This window comes from Rhinoderma darwinii, chromosome 13 (assembly GCF_050947455.1).
Source record: "Rhinoderma darwinii isolate aRhiDar2 chromosome 13, aRhiDar2.hap1, whole genome shotgun sequence".
In the NCBI taxonomy this organism is placed as follows: domain Eukaryota; kingdom Metazoa; phylum Chordata; class Amphibia; order Anura; family Rhinodermatidae; genus Rhinoderma; species Rhinoderma darwinii.
The window spans coordinates 25,776,044-25,798,347 of record NC_134699.1 but is presented as its reverse complement, the minus strand read 5'-3'; the positions used below and the strand labels follow the sequence as shown (position 1 = coordinate 25,798,347).

The following is a 22,304-nucleotide window of genomic DNA, read 5'->3' as shown; positions in this document are numbered from 1 at the left end:
GGACACCTCCTGGTCTCCCAACAGAACAAGTAAGACTCCGACCCAGCAAAAAGTGTCTGGTTGGAGTGGTCAGACCTTAACCCGCTCAGATCAGGAAGAGGAAGGGACAAGCGATTGGCCGCTTGTTGGGTGATGATTATGGGGCACTGTGGCTGTTACTATGTGGTCCCTGCGACCCGCACTATTCTGCGCTACTTCTACCTTTTCCCTGAAATAATTTCTAAAACATTACATTTTCAAGCAATTCAATGAAAAAAAACCGTGCATGGTACTATATGCTTTTTGTTACAGAGATTTATCTGAGCAAATACCAAATATACACAATAACGCACAATCAAAAAAAGATAGTTGCAAGTGCCACATTATATTTAAGTAGTTGCCAAATTTTTTATTCTATTCAAGCACAAACACAATACAAATGAAAATACATCAACACAAAACATCCCTGATGCTAGAGAGAGGGACGATAGCTCAAATGGAGAGCCACGGGCCGGATATCACCGCTGTATTATAACAAAACTTGTAACTGTAGTAATGTATTTAGTAATACAGGATATTAGGATTTTATTGAATGACCAAAGCATATGGCAAAGATTATAGACATCTGTATGGCAGAAGAAGTTATAATAACCGCTAGGCAACAATGCTTGACAGTCTCCTTTGTAGTACGGGGATTGCAGTTAATCCTTCTATTCGCAGTCATCATATCACACCAGGAAGCGGAAATTAAGTTGCCAATAAATAAATTATGTAACTGAGGAAAGCTAGAAGTGGCAATTGTATAAGATAGCTGGGGAGGTCACTACATTATATATATTGTGGAGATGTGGCTCACTAGCCGTGTGAATATAGTAGCCAAGGACACAGGTGCAGGGTAGCTTCAGTTGCCAAGGCTTAGTTGATTTAATAAACCAGAAAAATAAAGTCCAACTTAAGGCAGCTTTCTTCAGCAGAATATCATAAGCAGTAAATCATAACCCAGGAGTCCTTACTTCAGGCAAGAGGCTATACATAAACCAGGGTGGTCTCACCGTTTGTGTGGTAGGGGTATAGCAGAAGTTCTCAGCTACAAAGCTTGTCCAGCCTGCAGCCTGCATAACCTGTGCAGCTCTAGTACAACATACTCCTCTCTGCTACTCAGCTTCCAGCCCTCTCTCTCCACCTCACACACCATGCTCGGACTGTTTTCCTAGATTGAAGACAGGTGGAAAACCCTCAATGGAGTATAGGACTGACCTTCCCACCCAAGTCAAACCTAAATCCTGGGACCCCAAATTCCAGGACCTATATCAATAAAGCAAGCAAGCTCAGTGACACATACACGTTATCCAGGACTACTTTTCCTCCTGGATTATTACTATATATATATATATATATATATATATATATATATACACTACCGTTCAAAAGTTTGGGGTCACCCAGACAATTTTGTGTTTTCCATGAAAACTCACACTTATATTTATCATTTTTATTTGAAATAATAATTTTCTCCTTCAAACTTTGCTTTCGTCTTGGAATGCTCCATTTGCAGCAATTACAGCATTGCAGACCTTTGCCATTCTAGCTGTTAATTTGCTGAGGTAATTGGGAGAAATTTCACCCCATGCTTCCAGAAGCCCCTCCCACAAGTTGGATTGGCTTGATGGGCACTTCTTGCGTACCATACGGTCAAGCTGCTCCCACAACAGCTCTATGGGGTTGGGATCTGGTGACTGCGCTGGCCACTCCATTACAGATAGAATACCAGCTGCCTGCTTCTTCCCTAAATAGTTCTTGCATAATTTGGAGGTGTTCTTTGGGTCATTGTCCTGTTGTAGGATGAAATTGGCTCCAATCAAGCGCTGTCCACAGGGTATGGCATGGCATTGCAAAATGGAGTGATAGCCTTCCTTATTCAAAATCCCTTTTACCTTGTACAAATCTCCCACTTTACCAGCACCAAAGCAACCCCAGACCATCACATTACCTCCACCATGCTTGACAGATGGCGTCAGGCACTCTTCCAACATCTTTTCAGTTGTTCTGCATCTCACAAATGTTCTTCTGTGTGATCCAAACACCTCAAACTTCGATTCGTCTGTCCATAACAATTTTTCCAATCTTCCGCTGTCCAATGTCTGTGTGCTTTTGCCCATATTAATCTTTTCCTTTTATTAGCCAGTCTCAGATATGACTTTTTCTTTGCCACTCTGCCCTGAAGGCCAGCATCCCGGAGTCGCCTCTTCACTGTAGACGTTGACACTGGCGTTTTGCGGGTACTATTTAATGAAGCTGCCAGTTGAGGACCTGTGAGGCGTCTATTTCTCAAACTAGAGACTCTAATGTACTTGTCTTGTTGCTCAGTTGTGCAGCGGGGCCTCCCACTTCTCTTTCTACTCTTTCTACTCTGGTTAGAGCCTGTTTGTGCTGTCCTCTGAAGGCAGTAGTACACACCGTTGTAGGAAATCTTCAGTTTCTTGGCAATTTCTCGCATGGAATAGCCTTCATTTCTAAGAACAAGAATAGATTGTCGAGTTTCACATGAAAGCTCTCTTTTTCTAGCCATTTTGAGAGTTTAATCTAACCCACAAATGTAATGCTCCAGATTCTCAACTAGCTCAAAGGAAGGTCAGTTTTATAGCTCCTCTAAACAACAAAACTGTTTACAGCGGTGCTAACATAATTGCACAAGGGTTTTCAAGTGTTTTCTAATCATCCATTAGCCTTCTAACACAGTTAGCAAACACAATGTACCATTAGAACACTGGAGTGATGGTTGCTGGAAATGGGCCTCTACACACCTATGTAGATATTGCATTAAAAACCAGACGTTTGCAGCTAGAATAGTCATTTAGCACATTAACACTGTATAGAGTGTATTTCTGATTAATTTAATGTTATCTTCATTGAAAAATACTGTGCTTTTCTTTAAAAAATAAGGACATTTCTAAGTGACCCTAAACTTTTGAACGGTAGTGTATATATATATATATATATATATATATATATATATAAACAACTGATCCTGGTTTATACATAGCACTCCCAAAATACACCAGACCCACTGGAATAGTGATTTGGAGTGGGACCAAGGGGTCACGGGTTGGTACTCAGCCCATGCTAGGGGTAATATGGCTATATCAGAGGGCTGTGATTATACAATGTCATGACTAAATTGTTCATCCTAAATAAAGAGTTGCTAACTTGCAAGAGGGAAAACAGCAGGAAGAAAAGCCACAATTTGTTCTCATGATTGTATGCAATATGTTTTTTTGGGTGTTTGCCCCTCCCACAAAGGTGATTGCTCTCACTAATATATCTCTGAAGACTGTAACACAGGATTTCCCAACCAGAGTCAGGGCTGGCCTTAGGGGTGTGCGACCTGTGCCTTTGCACAGGGCGAATCACTTCAGCAGGTGGAAAGGGGCGCTGCGCTGGCTCCCTTCCCCTTGCTTATTTCAGAAGCACACGGGCCTGGGCGCTTCGTCACTCAGTGGCCGTCGCTACTGCTGTAGCAGCCATTGCGTGAGCTAGCGGCAACACCGGGAATGAGGGCAGTGGCGCCGCTAGCAGCCGCTACAGCGGAAGTGATGGCACTATAGCAGAACAGGGAGGTATCTCCCTGCTCTGCTATCTACCAGCGCCACTGTAGCTCCCTGAAGGAGCGGAATCCCCGTGTGGCCGGGGATTCAGATCCTGGAGCGCTCCGCTTGATGTCTCTGTTCATATATGGACAGCGACAACAGGGGAAACTCCTGAAGCAGAATCCCCATCCACAGCATTGCAGACACTACGACCGGGGATTCCACTCCAGGAGAAGCCAATGACGTCACTGTCCATAAATGGACAAAGACGACAGTAGTTTCCCCTATTGTCGCTGTCCATATATGGACAGAGACATCAAGCGGAGCACTCCAGGATCGGAATCCCGGGCCACACGGGGATTCTGCTCCTTCAGGGAGCTACAGTGGTGCTATCTACAAGAAGGGGGGTTGCTATCTACAAGTGGGCTGTGGGCAGTGTGGAACTACCTACAAAGGGGCTGTGTGGCACTACCTACAAAGGGGCTGTGTGGCACTACCTACAAGTGGGCTGTGGGCTGTGTGGCACTACCAACAAGGGGGCTGTGGGCTGCGTGGCACTACCTACCAGGGGGCTGTGTGACACTCCCAATCAGGGGGCTGTTTGGCATTCCCTACCAGGGGGCTGTGTGGCACTCCCCAACAGGGGGCTGTGTGGCACTCCCTACCAGTGGGCTGTGTGGCACTCCCTACCAGGGGGCTGTGTGGCACTCCCTACCAGGGGGCTGTGTGGCACTCCCTACCAGGGGGCTGTGTGGCACTCCCTACCAGGGGGCTGTGTGGCACTCCCTACCAGGGGGCTGTGTGGCACTCCCTACCAGGGGGCTGTGTGGCACTCCCTACCAGGGGGCTGTGTGGCACTCCCTACCAGGGGGCTGTGTGGCACTCTCCAGAGAGGGCTGTGCGGCACTCTCTACTGGGGACTGTGTGGCACTCTCTACAGGGGGCTGTGTGGCGCTCTCTACAAGGTGGCTGTGTGGCGCTACCTACAAGGGCTGTGTGGCACTACCTACAGGGGGAATCTGTGAGTGGTGGGCTGATGGTCATTTTACTGTGAGTGGGGGGCTGACGGTAATTTTACTGTGAGTGGCGGGCTGATGGTCATTACTGTGAGTGGGGGGCTGATGATCTTCAAGTGGTTTCCGCCTCTGACCTCCAATTGAAATTAATAGAAGGCAGAAAATACCTGTGGCGCCCGTTTGGAGCTTTTTTTCCTGCGTCTTTTGCATTAGCTTCAACGGATTAAGAAAAAACACACAAAAAAAGTCAAACAACGCTGTCAATTCCTGAAGGAATTTTGAGGCAGATTTTTTTTGCCTTACAAAAAACTTGTGTAAACATACCCTACGAGTGTAGTGCTTTTTTTTTTTTAGCCGTTTTCTATCTTTCTCTAAACAATTTTTGGTAGGGGTGCCCTGAGGAAATTTTATTTTTCCAGTGCTGCCTCTAGTCCAAAAAGGTTGGGAAACTTTGTACTAGGCTACAGGATCCCATCGTGGAGCAGCTCAGTTCGTCGTGAGAACGGGGCCTAGGTGAGTACAATTTTTGTTTTTGTTTGGGGGCACTGTCTACAAGGGGGAGGTGGGGGATTGTATGGCACTGTCTACAATGGGGAGGTTGGGGAGATTTGTATGTCACGATCTACAAGGAGGAGGTGGGGGATTACGGCACTCACTATCTATATAGAGGCTGTATGGCAAAATCTACAGGGGGGCACTAAGCGGACATTATACTGTGTAGGGGTACTACAGGGGACATAATACTGTGGGCACAATTAGAGGACAAAATACTGTGTCCTTGAAGGGGTTGTAATATATTATATTATTAAATATTATTATTATACTGTATGGGGGCACTAAAAGGGCATTTTTTTTTAATGATGGGGGTCGGGCGACGAAAGATAATTTCGCACAGGGCGCCATCTATCCTAAGGCCGGCCCTCTGTATAATGAACAACATCCAAATATTATCTTATTATCTTAAATGCCAGAGATGGAGCAATTATAGTGAAAGAAAATCGCAATGGTGGGGAAATGAAATTCCTGCTTCCTGTAAATTCTCTCAGCAGAATACAGATGTCTGCATCCTGTGAAGAAATTGCTCATAGATCTGCTATAATCTACGGACTGGCTGCTGTTAACACTGATGACATCACAGGGAAGCTTTATAATTTATCTGCCACTTCTTTAGTACTAGATCTCCTGGTTGTAAAGGCAGCGATTCCCATAATAAGATTACAATATATTAGAATATTGCTCATAATGCAATCACCTAACATAAAAGTGGCTCCAGACCAGAGTTACACCTTCACGTCTAGGGGGATGGAATGAGATATAGATACGGAAACTTCCTATATACTGTGGGACCTCAGTGTAGAAATGCATTAATCCCTGTACAGAGCCTCCTTAATCAATCAAGAGGTTAACAGCTCAGGCTCGTGAAAATTTACGTAACAGCCCAGATTTCATGCTGCCTGGAAGTATGTGTACAGTGCATCAATATTTAAGTAACTAGATCTAACTACAAGCCCAAGAAAGCTGGGAGGAGATTCACATGACAGCAGCTCTGCACTTGTACTGGGGCTTCCATGCTTCATTTCCAAACCTTGTACACAGGGTCATGAGCACTGACGGCCTGGAGCTCCTAATCCACATTCATTAGACCCTTGTATCAATTTTATTTCTAAACTGGATTTAGTAAAAATTGCCGACAATTCTTATATACTGTTTGACGTTCCATGAAGAAGGAGGGGGCGACGTGTATGGGTGAGTTTTAATGAATTTTCTTTTGATATCTGCAATTATATAGAAAACCACAAATAACACATTATGATGTCTATAACAATGAGTTCTGCCAAATGGCAAATTCGGTTCTGCTACATCTGTACCATGATTGGGATTTATTGGGCAAAAAGTTGTATTGCAGAAAAGAATGAACATTCTTCTGATAATTTATTGGCAGAATGGAACTTATTGGGATGTGTTTTATACTGTGTGTCTGGTGGGTATAGTATGGACATTAGCGGGCACACATATTATTATTTTGTCCACCGACAGTTGTTGCAATGCTCATGGACATAATCAACTCTTATATAATGCAATGTAGTAGATGTAGTACAGCCATTTGTGATTTTTTTTTAATAACTCAATAGGTTTACCTGTAATCTTATGTAAATACACACATATAGTGTCATGTCTCAATAAGTAGTACGTTTACAGGACGCAGTGAACTGAGGAAAGATAGATAGATAGATAGATAGATAGATAGATAGATAGATAGATAGATAGATAGATAGATAGATAGATAGATAGATAGATAGATAGATAGATAGATAGATAGATAGATAGATAGATAGATGATAGATAGATGGAAAGATAGATAGATAGATAGATAGATAGATAGATAGATAGATAGATAGATAGATAGATAGATAGATAGATAGATAGATAGATAGATAGATAGATAAATAGATAGATAGATAGATAGATAGATAGATAGATAGATAGATAGATAGATAGATAGATAGATAGATAGATAGATAGATAGATAGATAGATAGATAGATAGATTAGATAGTTAGATAGATATTTGAAGAGTATTTTCCCCAAAAAATGTAACATTCGCCAAGAAGAAGCTGATGTGGGATTGTCAATTTCTGTTATTTAGCATAATAATTGTTTCCTAAGAGAGTTTTTGGGATATTTATTACAAATCAAAATTGCAGTTTTACACCATTTTATACCAATAAACCAAAATGATCCATGTGACCATATCTGTGACTATATGCAAGTCTAAGTACCCACAGTCTGCATAGTATATATATATATATATATAGTACAGCACATAGGATATATTCAGTGTTCGGCACATAATAGAAAGGTCAGTACTGTAAGATAATGACCACTAGGCATGTATGGCATGGCAAGCCAGGATATAATTAGTGAATTATACATAGCCCGACACATATTATAATGATCATAGCAACAACTTTATGACTGCAATGAGTGAAACCTCATCCATTCCACCCCCTCCACCGGCCATGGCTACCGTTCCAGTACGAAATAAAGTTGTCATCAAGCTTGCCCATACTTAAATGGCAAATCTATGCAGCTTTAAATAACAGATCTGCCATTTAGACCTCTAAGAAAGCAGAGTGACAACCACTATGTGAGATGTAATGTCAGACATATTGGTGGCCACTCAACTTTACAGCTTGGGGATGGTAGGAACCAGCATCAAACTAATTCAAATAAAGTGACTGCCTCCATTTTTGATCTTGCACTCCTCACATTCTGCCCTGGTCGATTTTGATTAGTTTAATGCTGGTTCCTACCATCCCCAAGTATATACTTAGTGCCAGTTCTGGGTTTATGTGCAGCGTAGGTTCCCACCTCATAGAGGTTACCTTGTCGTGGCAGGTGGGCTCACACAATTTGATCAAAATGTGCGCTAAGAACCTTCTTATTGTAAGTAGATTTAGCAGTAATGCATATTTATTTATATTTAGCGGCTTAGGTGGCATTAGTGTTCGCAGTGTGCTGTCGCCATTTTCTTGTGTGCTAGATAGAGATAGATAGATAGATAGATAGATAGATAGATAGATAGATAGATAGATAGATAGATAGATAGATAGATAGATAGATAGATAGATAGATAGATAGATAGATAGATAGATAGTTTGATAGATAGGACAGATAGAAATAGTGCATTGACTAATACCTATAAAAACATTGTTTTTTTAATTTTTAATTTATAAATTACACGTCCTACCATACTATTCTATTCCAGACAATACCTTCAATTGAAATTAATAGAAACCCCAGGAGGAGAAGCTTGCATTTCTTGCTCAGAGGGTGCATGTGGGTTGTCATGTAATTCAGTGTATTAGTACCTTTGCCTTCTGTACTATTCCAAGCGGACATAGATTAAATCAGGGAAGAGCCTGTGTTTACTTGAGTGCAAGTGGGTGACTGGGTGACCAACAGACTCCAAATGGCTCACTATGGTTGAAACTTCCTGTTCCAGTACAAAGAATAATAAGTGAAATATTGTGCAGGGTAAGAGAAGTTTTACTATTTGGGGGGAGAGGCACTTTACATGTGGATTATTATAACATTATGTTACTAGAATACTTTTTCATTTGGTCCAGTACAAATCAATGTAAATTCACTTTTGTGGACCACTGCCCTGTCCCTGTTTACGTCCACAGTCTACAGTGTGAACAGGGGTTACCCACTAATCTGCAAACAACAATGAATAATAGTGCGTCTTGGCTATCATTGGCCACAGAGGGTCATTATTATTTCCTTTCCTTCATTTCAGAAGGGAAGTGTTATATTTCCATCTAATATGCATATGTATAATGTCCACTTTATCCACACACTGATGGTGAAGCTGGACAAGATGTGACAGTTCCTTACTTCTGGTTGCGGTCATTGCAGCCATCCAGTGCTATAGTCTATTGCATAGGATTATAGTATCATCACTACAGTAACCATTGAACCCCTTTACACAATTACATTTACACAACTTTGCAGCCAACCCATCGGCAGTCTATAACAAGTCCCATTTGCATGCTATACACGAAATCTATACCTTGATGAAGGAATCTATAGGGGTGATACATGTCCGCTAGCCACTCTGCTCTGTCTTCTGGTTAGTGATTCCGTTAATAACAACATATTATGGAATGGCTATTCATGCAGATCTGTAATATTGTATGCAAAGTAGCTCCAAACTACAGGCACTGTTCAATATAATCTCATGTAAGGAATAGGTCACATCATTACAGCCATTAAAGCAGAACGTCCACCAGCTAACAGTACTGGTAGACGTCAATTGAGTTTCTCATACTTTTATTAAAGTAGCGGTGTATCAGTCAGTCATCACAGACAACCCCTTTAATATAAAAGTTGACACTGCAATTAGATATTTGAGCCGGTCCAGCTCCTGAGACCCCCTGCTCATTTTTCCTGCAGTGGCCACTACAGTGGAAATGTAGTATTACTTGTGGCCATTCAAATGACTGGCTATCCATGTAATATATAAATGAACCTGGTCTGCCAGAGCGAGAACCCCCTCTATGACATCCATATGCTCATTATTCTAACAGGGCACATGGAAAGGGGTTGTTGAGATGAGACAACCTAGCCTACTGTTGTTTGCAAGCTACATTGTCACTTCAAAGAATACAAGTTGATATGTGAAGGGGTTTTCGCACTAATCACATTTATTACCTACCCACAGGATAGGAGATAAATGTATGATCGCTGGGTGCCCCACCATTGGGACCCCTACCAATCACTTGAACAGCGTTACCGACCCCGTTCCTACTCACTACATAATTGCAGTGAGGAGTATTTATCTATCAGGCCGATGGAGAAAGCCAAGTACAGTGATTGACTGTTTCCATTGGCCCCACTGACACTGTGTGGAGCGGCAGCACACATGTGCGACCGCCACTTCATTCAAAATACTTCTAACTACAGTTGTTTAGTCAGGAGGAACAGGGGTCGGGACCCTCGTTCTAGTGATCGTGGGGATCCAAGTGGATAGGTGATAAATGTGATTAGTGTGGAAACCCCTTTAAAGTAGTCCAGGGCTTCATGAAGCAGATAAATTCCTGGAGTGGCTGTGGAACATTAAATACACTTTAAAATTATTTCTATTTGATATTTTTATGTTTGTTTTTTTTAGACACAAACAATGCGATAACCAATGACCATGGTTCACAAAAGTAAATCTTTTTGGATCGGGAATTTCAAGGACCATTACATCAATATAAATGTTGGAGGACTGAAGAAGAAAATCAGCTCTATCACACTTTCACATTTCCCGAACACCAGGCTTGGACGTTTACTATTTTGTGACTCTGAGGAATCCATTCTACAAATCTGTGATGATTACGACTTGGTATCTAAGGAATTTTACTTTGACCGAAATCCAGGACTTTTTCCATATGTCTTGTACTTTTATGAAACTGGGAAACTACACATGATGGATGACCTATGTGCCTTCTCCTTCTCCCAAGAAATAGAGTACTGGGGAATCAGTGAGTTTTTTCTAGACTCATGTTGCAGCTATCGGTACCATGAACGTAAGTTAGAAAGCAGAAGACATAACTGGGATGAAGAGAGTGAGGTGAGCAGTGTGGACACATCTGTAGATGAAATTTCTGACATTAATCAAGACCTCATGCGTTTCAACACATTACAATGTGGCAACTTGCGAAAACGGCTCTGGTTGACTATGGAAAATCCTGGATATTCAATTCCCAGCAAGATCTTCAGTTTTATCTCAATCTGTGTAGTTCTTGTCTCAATATCAACCATGTGTATCAACAGCATGCCAGAATATCAAAACCTAGATGAGGACGATGTTCCCATTGACGACCCAATCCTTCACAACTTGGAATATTTCTGTATCTCCTGGTTTACGTTTGAAGTATCTTCTAGGCTCCTTCTTGCTCCTAACCTCAAGAAGTTCTTCAAACATCCATTAAACTTGATAGACATTGTGTCTGTTCTTCCGTTCTACTTCACTCTCTTGGTAGATCTGACCATTGGCAGTGATCATGAGTTGGAAAACGTGGGAAAGGTTGTCCAAGTGTTTCGGCTAATGAGGATTTTTCGAGTCCTAAAATTGGCGAGGCATTCAACCGGCCTTCGATCGCTTGGAGCTACACTTAAGGTAAAATTATCAGATGTTATTTTCCAACACTTCTAAGCAACATTCTCTACTCTTTATTATAACTCTATAATACAGTATGTGATGGATCATGTCACAATTTTTTTTTTGTTGGTCTCCTCCATGAAATAATAGGCATACAGAGGTACACCAGAGGTCTCACAAACCACTATTAGGGCATGTTCACACGTGGCGGAATTGCTGTTGAATTCTGCTGCGGACAGTCCGCAGTGGAAATCTGCAGCAACCTTTTTTTAAATTGTTTACTATACCTTTTTAGGTAACTTAGATCAGACGTAACGGAAAATAACAGTGCGGAATTTAGGCTACGGTGCAGAATTTTAATTCCGCAGCATGTATGGCCGCCAGAGGAGAAGCACTGCAATGAAAAGGCTTAAATCTGTGGCATGTCCGCTGTGATATCCGCAAGTTGTGAATTACCTGTCAAATATGCAAATGTTGCTGCAGATTCGTTGTGTAATTTCTGCAAATTTGCAGCAACATTTGCTGTGGAAAAATTTTGCCACGTGAGAACATGCTCGTATGGATTTGTACAAAACTGAGCTGTAATACAGCCATTTTCATGAGCGTTTTAGCTAAGACTCCACCGCAAATTTTGGTTTTACAATGGTGGCAAAAACTCGTGATTCTACCATGTCGTGATACCAAAATTCACCATAGGGCCTTAGCCTTATATCTCTTGGCTGTATTCACCATAACTACACATTGGCACAGGGCAGGTGAGTCATTATTATGCTATTGCCATTTTATTTTTAAGAACACTTTTAGGATCTTCCATTTTTGCACCATTCTTCACAATGCTCGTTCAATTTTGGGACATTTATTATAAAGAGATTATTTTGCCCATTTGCTTGATATTGGCTGCAACATTGTACAATGCATCAGCACAAAACAGAGATGTTGCAAAGAAAATAGATATTAACCCAACACTTGAATTACATGAAGCAAAAAGTAGATTCCAGGTAGTAAAAGGGAACAAGCAGCCTTCGATTAGAAATGTTTTTTAAGTAGATACAAAATGCCGAGATGAGTCTTTCCTGTGAGCTGCCCATTATAGATGCACAATAAACAATCCAGCTCTGAGTTAAACTTATGAAATAAAGATAAGCAAAGCTTTTATGGTGCTTTTAACCTCGCCAACATTTACTTTAAGATGTGTGTAATAATTTGTTTTTGGAGACAAGCCATTTCAAGCAAACAGCGGACATTTCACTACCACAAGTACAGATTTATATATTTAGCCATTGTTCAACCAGGGAACATTAAAGAGGACCGGTCACTTTTAAATTAGTCTGATTTTACAATCTACCTATTGTATGTGTAAGTGTAAAGCTGTCTTTTATGTCTTTTTGCCTGGATGTAAAACCTGTTCAAATAGAGGATATTGACTATCGTCCTACAGAGTTGACTGAAAGCGGTCTACATTGGCCAGGAGCCCCACAGAACAGGGAACTCTCCTTTCTACTGCTGGTTCACGCTACAAGAGCTTCCCCCCATTTCCATCATGGGGAAGGAAGTGCCTTTTTACCATACTCCTCTCTATCCCCCCCCCCCCAGTGGAGAAGAGGAACCCTGTACAGATTTACACGGCCCATAGCTAAGTTGGATACAAGCAACCACAGTTGAGACCACCGCTCCTCTATTTGCTTCATAGAAGCCAAAGAGGCTGCTACTAGGGTACAAACGCCTTTAGGAATAACACTAAAGTAGCTATTGAATATAGAGTACAGAAAGGTTGGAATTTTACTGCATTGAATTACGTGATCCAGAAACAAATGTTTTACATTGGACCCCTTTCTCAAGAACTTACACCTGAACAAGTTACCCCCTTGTTCATGAGACCAGATGACATGTTAAGGCATGTGCAAAATGCAGTTGGAAGATAAGTCAATATCGTGTATAGCATAAACTTCAAAATAGGCAGTCTGGTACCAATGGATCATGAAGCGATCAGGTCGTCTGGCTGGTAGATCATTCACCAAAATAGGGGTTTTCCCATAATCATTATTTATCATCTATCCACAGCAAAGGTGATAAATATCTGATTGGTGGGGATCCGACCGCTGATACCCCCACCGATTGCGAGAACGTGCTTACATTGCCATTCCTGGGAGCCCCATAGGAATAGAGAAGTAGTGGGCCTGCTCGACCACTGCTCCATTCACTTGTATGGTGCTGCCGAGCGCTATCTTCTGCAGCCCCATATAAATAAAATGAGCGGTGGCCGAGCATGTACACTACACATTCCTATGGGGCTCCAGGAACGACATAGTAAGCCCATTCTCGTGATCGGTGGGGTCCCCAGCGGACGGACCTCCACCGATCAGATATTTATCACCTATCCTGTAGATAGGTGATAAATATTGATTATGGGAAAACTCCTTTAAGTTGGCTTTATACAGTATAATGACATATTTAGCTGTAGCACAAGCTTTGGGTCAAGCAGAAAGATTGGGCCACATGTACCCTGCTTGAAACTGGAAATATCAAGGTGTCCACAGCAATGGGCAAAGAGATTATATATGTTAATCTTTCATGTCTGGTTTGGTGTTTTAGAGTATTTAGTATGTCTATTAGTATAGATATCTGTTCACAATAGAAGTTGTTTCAGCGATTTTTGGTTTCTTTCAAAATGTTACTCATCAAGTAGTGTACTAAAATAATAAGATTATATGTCAAAAGCCCAAGTGTCATGAGATCTCTGGTTTCCATCATCAAACCTTATTAAACGCATAAAACGGGGCATTGAGCCTAGAAACAACAAGAGAAACCATATTATTATTAGTCCTTGTGGAGGGCCAAGTGGTGCTGGTAGATTGTGAGTATTTCATGTTGATGATGTATAACTATGGACAGTTGTAAAACCAATGTAGAGTAGACAATTTCTACCTTTTACTTGATGATCTTCAGCCCACTCTCTACATTTGTGTTTTGTTCTTTCTTTTAGCATAGCTACCGAGAAGTGGGCATCCTGCTTCTTTATCTGGCTGTTGGTGTCTGTGTCTTTTCTGGAATGGCATACACGGCAGAGAAGGATGAAGACACAGGGTTCGATACAATCCCTTCTTGTTGGTGGTGGGGGACTGTAAGCATGACCACAGTAGGATACGGTGATGTCGTGCCTGCCACCGTAGCTGGCAAATTAGCTGCTTCTGGCTGTATCTTGGGTGGAATATTAGTTGTGGCATTACCAATAACAATCATATTCAACAAGTTTTCACACTTCTACCGAAGACAGAAAGCTCTGGAGAATGCAGTAAGAAACAGTGATAGGAAGCCAAGCAGAGAACCCAGTGTGGATGGCGAAAGAATATCAGAGAATTTTACGGAACTTTAATAGGTAATGACTAAGAGTGAACTATATTTATGTTTCTGTGACTATGCATGTGCAAACATATGTGATAACCGAAATTATGATGTTTACCCTGCAAGTGCCTCTCTACAGGCATAAATACACTCCAAAACGTCATGGTACTAGCACAATGCAAAACTTATCTTTTCTTTGGAACAAATATTTCCACATTTGCAAACAAAAAAATAAAAAATTATCCCAAAAATTGATTGACTTGACTGACGTAATATGGTACCTGCACAACGAATGTCAGCTTCCTGCTCAAAAGTGAGCTTTCTGCCTTTGTAATAAACCACCTACTAGGCTTCTCCACCACCGTGCTATGATTTATGGCCTGAGACGGCGACCGCCATGCAGTTTTACAGAGAGTCCGCAGTTGAGGCCGTCTATTCTAGGACACTACTTGTATGCCTTTGATAATATCCTTGACCTTGCCCTAGTTAGTGTCCGGTCTCATACTTCCTGTTACCCTTCAACTTCAAACGACTGGCCTATCTTACCTTGTGACCACTCCGCTGCCCATTAATTATTGAATCCTGCTGAATCTGACACTACTGACCTAGTTTGCCTTGTGATGCTTCTTTCCGTCAATCTTGTACCCTGTTAGAATTGACACTGCTAACCTGGATTGTGGAAATTGCTGCCTGCCACTCTCCTAGATCTCACCTATGGCACTGGTACATCACTTGTGTTGCTGGTACTTGTTCTTCAGGTACAAGAGAGTCCAGGGATAATGGTTGCATGCATTTGTCCTGGTACCAGCTGCGCACCTGCGAAATTATGAAGTTCTTTATTAAAGGGGTATGCTGTAATTGAATGACATGGCCATTATCCTTGTGCACCTAGACTCGTCTGGAGAGCACAATTTTGTACATAGCTATCATTTCTCATGCATGCACCGTACACTTACAAACTTGAAACACTTAGCAAACCATGTTCCTGCCTTATTTAGAGATGATGTGGACCTGGATGTGAACAAGAATGCTTCCATTCACTGACAGAAAGCAAATTGATACAAAGTATTTTAGAAAATCGCAGTAGCTTTATTTACATAAAATTGGAAAACCCCTTCAAATTGATTAAACATGAACCTACACATATTACAAAGCTCTTTATATACACATCCTTATGAATTTTTATAAGATATCACAGTAAAATATAAAATATGCAGCTAGAAAAATATTACAAGGAAATATATATAAAAAAAATAATATTAATAATGTCCAGTCATGGTGTACAGGATTTCAGAGGTTTTGCTGCCTCCGTTTCTTTGACTCTATGGCATCTAGGATGGGCTGTCGTTTCGCCTGATACTTCTGATGAATTTCTTCAATTTCATTGTCCATTAATGGATCCAGTGAATTCAGTCTCACCTGTAGTTCGGCCACACTCCAGTCCTTTAACTTCAAGAGACAGAAACAATTACTTAGATTAAAAAAAAATCATTTGCTAAAATCTTTACTCTGAGGGTATTTTTTATTAGTATATGCAATCTATTACAAGCATATCCTCAGGTTTTGTAGAGTATATATGCGCAATATAGTTTCCCACTATAAATTCAGTAAGCTATATCCTTAGAACAGGCCATCTATGTGATCAGTGGGCGGCCGACCAACCTCGAGACCCTCACCGATCCGCAGAATAAAGGAGCCTGTGAGGAGATTGCTGCCGCCCCCTGGGTGTTTGACCAGACACAACACCAAAGCCGTACCTGTGGATGTGCCTGCCTTGGACTTGAGTGGGATTGAGCTGCAGGACCAAACATAGCCGCAAATCAAGAGGCAGAGGGTAAAAAAACATTAAAGGGGCTGTCTAAGCTTAGAAAAAAGGGTCTGCTCTTTATCCAGAAACAGCGCCACTCCTGACCATGGGCTGTGTATGTTATTGCAGCTCAGCCCCATTAACTAAAATAGGCCTGGGCTGCAATACCAGACACAATACATGCACATGAGTAAAATACTTTTCTGGGGGGAAAAAAGCAGACCTTTTTTTTATTGTAAACTAAGACAATATCTTTAAGAATTAATCAACTTCTTCCTGTTATCAGGCTGCGGAGAGGCTGGCTGTAGGGTTCTTCAATGGGATTAGGCTGGATTTACACGACCACGTTCTGTCCGTGATATACAGATAGTATGTCAGCAGTATATCCCGGACCGAAGACAGTTCAGGGAGCCAGACTCCTAGAAATATAGTCATACATGGCGCGGTGAGTCACTACCTCCCCATGAGAATACTGTCCCATACTGTCATCATGTTATCAGTACGGGCCGTTATTCCCCTGGGGAGTCAGTAAATCACAGCGTCATGGATGACTATGATACTAGCAGTCCGGCTCCCTGAACCGCATTCGGTCCGGGTAATGCGGCCGACATATGGTCCATATCTCACGGACAGAAGACGCACGTGTGAATAGCCCCTTAGTGTGAGAAAAAAATATCTGTCCCTATGATCCCTACTTGATCTAAAACATTTCCAGTTCTGAGGAGCTTCAGTGACATCTATATATTTATTTGACATAAGATTTGTATAGCTGCCTCATCTGAGATTACGTGACAGAGCCCTTTAAATGTGGATCTGGCAGTTTCCTGAAATTCATCTCTTACTGCAACACTTGCCTGACCTTGGTAAAAATCCATATGTGCATTATGTTTAAAATAAACTTGATTGATTTAAAGGAGAGAGAGAAAAATATAACAACTGCAGCGTGTATTGTACTGAAGTGCAGAACGAAGCCTCTAAACTGTATTGATCCTCAGTGTAAAACCTGCCGTATCTGATTACTGCATGAGCTCCGCTGCCCAGGGCAATAATGGTGCAGCATTAGATGTGTCAGGTGTCCAGATAGGGAAAATAAATAATGATGTTCTCATATAGCTCTCAAAATGGCGGTTTACAGGAATCTCTCAACTTCAGCAGCGTTAAAGTTTTCATTTTAGTTTTATTGTACTGGAAATAAAGTGTTAAAAATATATTATTTTATTATTTCTAAATGCAACGCTCCACTTTTCTAAAAATTAAAGGAGTTCTATGAGATTAGAAAAATGGTCATACTTTTTTTTAATCTAGAAAAACCGCCACTCTGTTCAATGGGTTGTGTCTGGTATTGCAGCTCAATATCAGACAGCCTATGGAGAAGAGACGTCATAGAATAGGGTTTCCTGCTCTGGATTCCCTCTATGAGCCAGAGCATAGAGCCCCCAACAACGAGCAGTACACGATTTGATGACCCTGCCCCATCCATGTATTACAAAGACAGCCATTCATTTGATTAGCTGGCATAAAATATCCAATTTCCCCAGCCACGACCTCTGGACGCTACTTTCCCCAGCCATAAGAGCTATAGGCCAAGGGTTTCTGAAGCCGGGAGCAAGTAATATCACACATGTCTTGTTATTTCAGTAGTACTTACGAAGCTGTAGTCTCCATTAAGAGGTATCTTAAATTCAGAGGAATTTGAAGAGTTTTCTGGGGTCTTTTTATCCGATGCACCAAACTGAATCTCGTTCTTTTCAAAGTACTCAAGAAACGATGGTTTGGCAAGTTGTGCAGGCTGGATACTTTCTGTGATGTCAAATGGTAAAGAACATTTTTGGTCGATCACTTCTACATCATATTATATTTATAAGAGTACATTGAGGTTGGATGGTGTAAGGGCCTGTTCAGAACTATGTTGCAGGCTCTGTTAGGGGCCATCGTGACAGATCCGGCCAAAAATACCGGAAAAAAACACGCACATCATAAGGGAAACCCGACAGAACTCATTATAAAGTTGATGGGTCCCGTTGGGCGCCGATGGTGTTCACCATACAACAGAACCGGCGCTTCCAAAATTTTCGTTGTTCTCCTTTAACAGAGAAGGAAACACCAACGCAGGTGTGAATAGGCCCTTAGGCTCTGTTTGCCTTTGTGTTTTATGGTTCTACAGATATTCTGGAACCCAAATAGAAAGCTGACGGACCCATTATAAGTCAAGGGAGTCCATCAGGATTTGCCAGAATCCGTTTGAAATGGCTGCATTATAAACAGAAGCCAATGTCGCTAATGTGAACGATCTTTAGATATTTTTTTTTTATTCATTTAAAAAAAACCAATAACTATGCAATTTTCATATTCAGAAATGCTAATAAAAGTACATCAATAATTGTATAACACCAAATAAAGCTTGTATATGGACGAAGATTTCATTCTGTGGTTACCAGTACATATCCTGCCTCTTATTCGTAATCCAGCCTCTTCCACTACAATGAGAACTAGATTTCTCTGCATGAACCAAAATTTATGTGAATGCTACAAATCTCCTAAAAGTCTGAGGCTTAGATAGATGTTTCCCTGCAAGTTGGTGAGACACGTCTGTTTCGATATGACCTTGACTGAGTGGTGAAGGTTATGACTGACAGGTCCCTATTGTGAGATACGGTAAAAGCTTTTCTTCCTATGGGAGTATATTCTTTCAGACTCAAGTATTGGTGAGCCTGCTAGGAACAAATGAAAGACTGCAGTGGGATACAATTACGTAGAACTGACTGCCCAACCTCAAAAGTCTAAGCAGAAGGACAAACCCCAAAAATATAAATATTCAATACAATGTCAAAGACAGAGCACGCTGGCAGTGAACACATTACAAACCTTTCTTATGGCACGTTACCTACACACAGTCTTGTATATTAGGTAAAAGTCCCAGCAGATATTTAAAGAAACACATGTATGGAGTCAGGTATCCGGGACCCCAACATTGTGGAGAACGATTGGGTCCCAGCACCTGCGTCCACCAAAAAAGGTGGTCATGCATCCCATTGAGATCATCACGGCTGGCTTTAGGGTGGTTGGTGCTCTGGACATTGCCTACTATTGATGCCCTTCATTATGGAGTACCATTTAGTACCCAAAAAATACAATCATACAGTGCTTAAATATCACTGCCAAATCAACAAACTAAGAAATGTGGCTGCACTGGTTCCCGGGGCTATCTGGACTGGTGACACTACTTTCACTAGTGAGAGGTGATGTGCCCCGCACTGATCGTACAGCCCTAATGCCAGCCCTGGAGATCAGCAGGAGTTATGAAAAGTCACTCAAGAGAGGACTGGTAAGTGTCCGTAACCCCCATTGGTTTCAATGAACAGGCAGCAATACATTCACAGCACCGGGACTTGTCATAAAAGCCTATTATGAGAAAAACCCTTTAACTATATTGTGCAACTTTACCCTAAGTAGAAGTTTTGTACTGGCAGCTGATGTGAGGACACTGCTGGCACCGTTTCCTGGATGGCTGCCATATCTGCCCCTTAAGGCAAATTGGCAGAACCTTCAGTTATTTAGAATATACAAACATCCAGTTTATAGCTCTTTTGGACCATTTAAAGTAAAAATCAAACTCTTTTGTCAGAGTTTCTCTGGCAGGACAATAGAACCTATGGGTGCCGTTGATATAATTTACATGTTTATGCAATCTCTAAATGCTTTGTGGTTGGTAAACTACTATGGAGAGTAGATTTGGTTCGTAAAAGACACACTACAATAATATATGTCCATAAGTATACACATTAGCAGACCTCTAAAGAGGACATTTCACTTAAAGAGGCTCTGTCACCAGATTTTGCAACCCCTATCTGCTATCTAGCAGATCGGCGCTGCAATGTAGATTACAGTAACGTTTTTATTTTTTAAAAACGAGCATTTTTGGCCAAGTTATGACCATTTTCGTATTTATGCAAATGAGGCTTGCAAAAGTACAACTGGGCGTGTTGAAAAGTAAAAGTCCAACTGGGCGTGTATTATGTGCGTACATCGGGGCGTGTTTACTACTTTTACTAGCTGGGCGTTGTGTATAGAAGTATCATCCACTTCTCTTCACAACGCCCAGCTTCTGGCAGTGCAGACACAGCCGTGTTCTCGAGAGATCACGCTGTGACGTCACTCACAGGTCCTGCATCGTGTCAGACGAGCGGGGACACATCGGCACCAGAGGCTACAGATGATTCTGCAGCAGCATCGGCGTTTGCAGGTAAGTCGATGTAGCTACTTACCTGCAAATGCTGATGCTGCTGCAGAATCAACTGTAGCCTCTGGTGCCGACACGATGCAGGACCTGTGAGTGACGTCACAGATCTGCACTGCCAGAAGCTGGGCGTTCTGAAGAGAAGTGGATGATACTTCTCGTCAGAACGCCCAGCTAGTAAAAGTAGTAAACACGCCCCGATGTACGCACATAATACACGCCCAGTTGTACTTTTACTTTTCAACACGCCCAGTTGTACTTTTGCAAGCCTCATTTGCATAAATACGAAAATGGTCATAACTTGGCCAAAAATGCTCGTTTTTTAAAAATAAAAACGTTACTGTAATCTACATTGCAGCGCCGATCTGCTGTAATAGCAGATAGGGGTTGCAAAATCTGGTGACAGAGCCTCTTTAAGCAAACCCCATAATGTTAGGGCATTTAGTGGATGATAACATTGCACCTATTAAAGAATATGCAAATTAACGTGTCTAAGTCCTGTTAACCAATCCCCAGGCAACACCTGACGCCACATCATGGGTACTTTAAACGGCATGGACTAATTCATTTTCATCACTGGCCATTTAATGCGTGCAGATACATTACCTAATATATTGGGGTGTCTCCTAGATCCCTAATACTAAAAGGTCTGCTGGCAATCGCGCCTCTTTCAGACGTGCTTATCTGAATATTCTTCGTCATTGTGTCATACAAGAGATGCTAGTATCAATTTAAAAGAAAAAAAATCAGAACTGAAAGCTTACGTTTCATGGTACCAGACTCTGCTTCCTCGTCCTCATCCGCCTCGTTTATTAACATGGTGCCAAGCTGTTTTTCTAAGTGTTCATTTTCCACCATGGTGCCATCAGCCCCTTCGCTCATGGTGCTGAAGTCCTGCATTGTGTTCATGTCTTTATTTCGAGGCTGAACCATTGTGCCAGCATCAACATCATCCTCGTCCTGAAAAGAAAGGTAAAAAAAAACATTAAGGACAAAGATAATTTTAGAAACAGTCAATGTCGTATGCAATATAGGAAACGATTATAGCCGCATGGGCTCATCTTCTAGGATTACTGTGTGAATTGGTCACACATATTTCTGAGTGGGCTTACTTTTGGGGTTTGACTCCAGGTGATGGTAGGATGATTTAACTTAATTTAAGGGTACGTTCACACGACAGCGCAAAATACGTCTGAAATTACGGATCTGTTTTCAGGAGAAAACATTTTCTGAATTTCAGACGTTTTTGCAAGTACTTGCGTTTTTCGCAGCGTCTTTTACGGACGTAATTGGAGCTGTTCTTCATTGGAGAAAATTAAAAACGGCTCCAAATACGCCCCAAGAAGTGTCCTGCACTTCTTTGACGCAGGCGTAATTTTACAGGCCGTCTTTTGACAGCGACGCGTAAAATTACACCTCGTCTGCACAGAACATCGTAAAACCCATTGCAGGCAATGGGCAGATGTTTGTAGACGTATTGGAGCTGTCTTTTCAGGCGTAATTCGAGGCGTAAAACGCCTCCATTACGTCTGAAAATTGGTCGTGTGCACATACCCTAAGGCCTCATTCACACGAGCGTGGCGTTTTTGCGCACGCAAAAACGCAGCATTTTGCGTGCGCAAAAGCCACTTAACAGCTCCGTGTGGCAGCAGCATATGATGCGCGGCTGCGTGCTTTTCGCGCAG

General features: G+C 41.8%; 2 protein-coding genes across 2 annotated transcripts in view; one reads left to right on the top strand and one right to left on the bottom strand.

Annotated features, from left to right (window-relative positions):
• The first annotated feature begins 6,254 nt into the window (after positions 1-6,254).
• On the top strand, positions 6,255-14,666 carry LOC142665469 (delayed-rectifier potassium channel regulatory subunit KCNS1-like). Its single transcript, XM_075845174.1, has 3 exons — positions 6,255-6,328; positions 10,259-11,251; positions 14,217-14,666. The coding sequence occupies exons 2-3, from the start codon at positions 10,280-10,282 to the stop codon at positions 14,604-14,606; spliced, it is 1,362 nt and encodes a 453-aa protein (XP_075701289.1). The 5' UTR covers positions 6,255-6,328; positions 10,259-10,279; the 3' UTR covers positions 14,607-14,666.
• A 994-nt stretch (positions 14,667-15,660) lies between these two features.
• The window catches only part of LOC142666364 (serine/threonine-protein kinase 4-like), a 31,316-nt gene continuing 24,672 nt past the window's right edge, over positions 15,661-22,304 (bottom strand). Inside the window, exons 9-11 of the mRNA XM_075846381.1 lie at positions 21,384-21,579; positions 18,031-18,182; positions 15,661-16,024 (exon numbers count right to left, since the gene is read on the bottom strand). Of these exons, the coding sequence (XP_075702496.1) occupies positions 15,866-16,024; positions 18,031-18,182; positions 21,384-21,579 (507 nt within the window). The 3' untranslated portion in view covers positions 15,661-15,865. The remainder of the gene's footprint in view (positions 16,025-18,030; positions 18,183-21,383; positions 21,580-22,304) is intronic.

Bases quoted from the DNA above. Each gene is read 5' to 3' on its own strand.
- LOC142665469 (XM_075845174.1), top strand. From the start codon at position 10,280: ATGACCATGGTTCACAAAAGTAAATCTTTTTGGATCGGGAATTTCAAG. The intron at 11,252-14,216 runs GTAAAATTATCA...TCTTTCTTTTAG, and splicing joins CGCTTGGAGCTACACTTAAG to CATAGCTACCGAGAAGTGGG.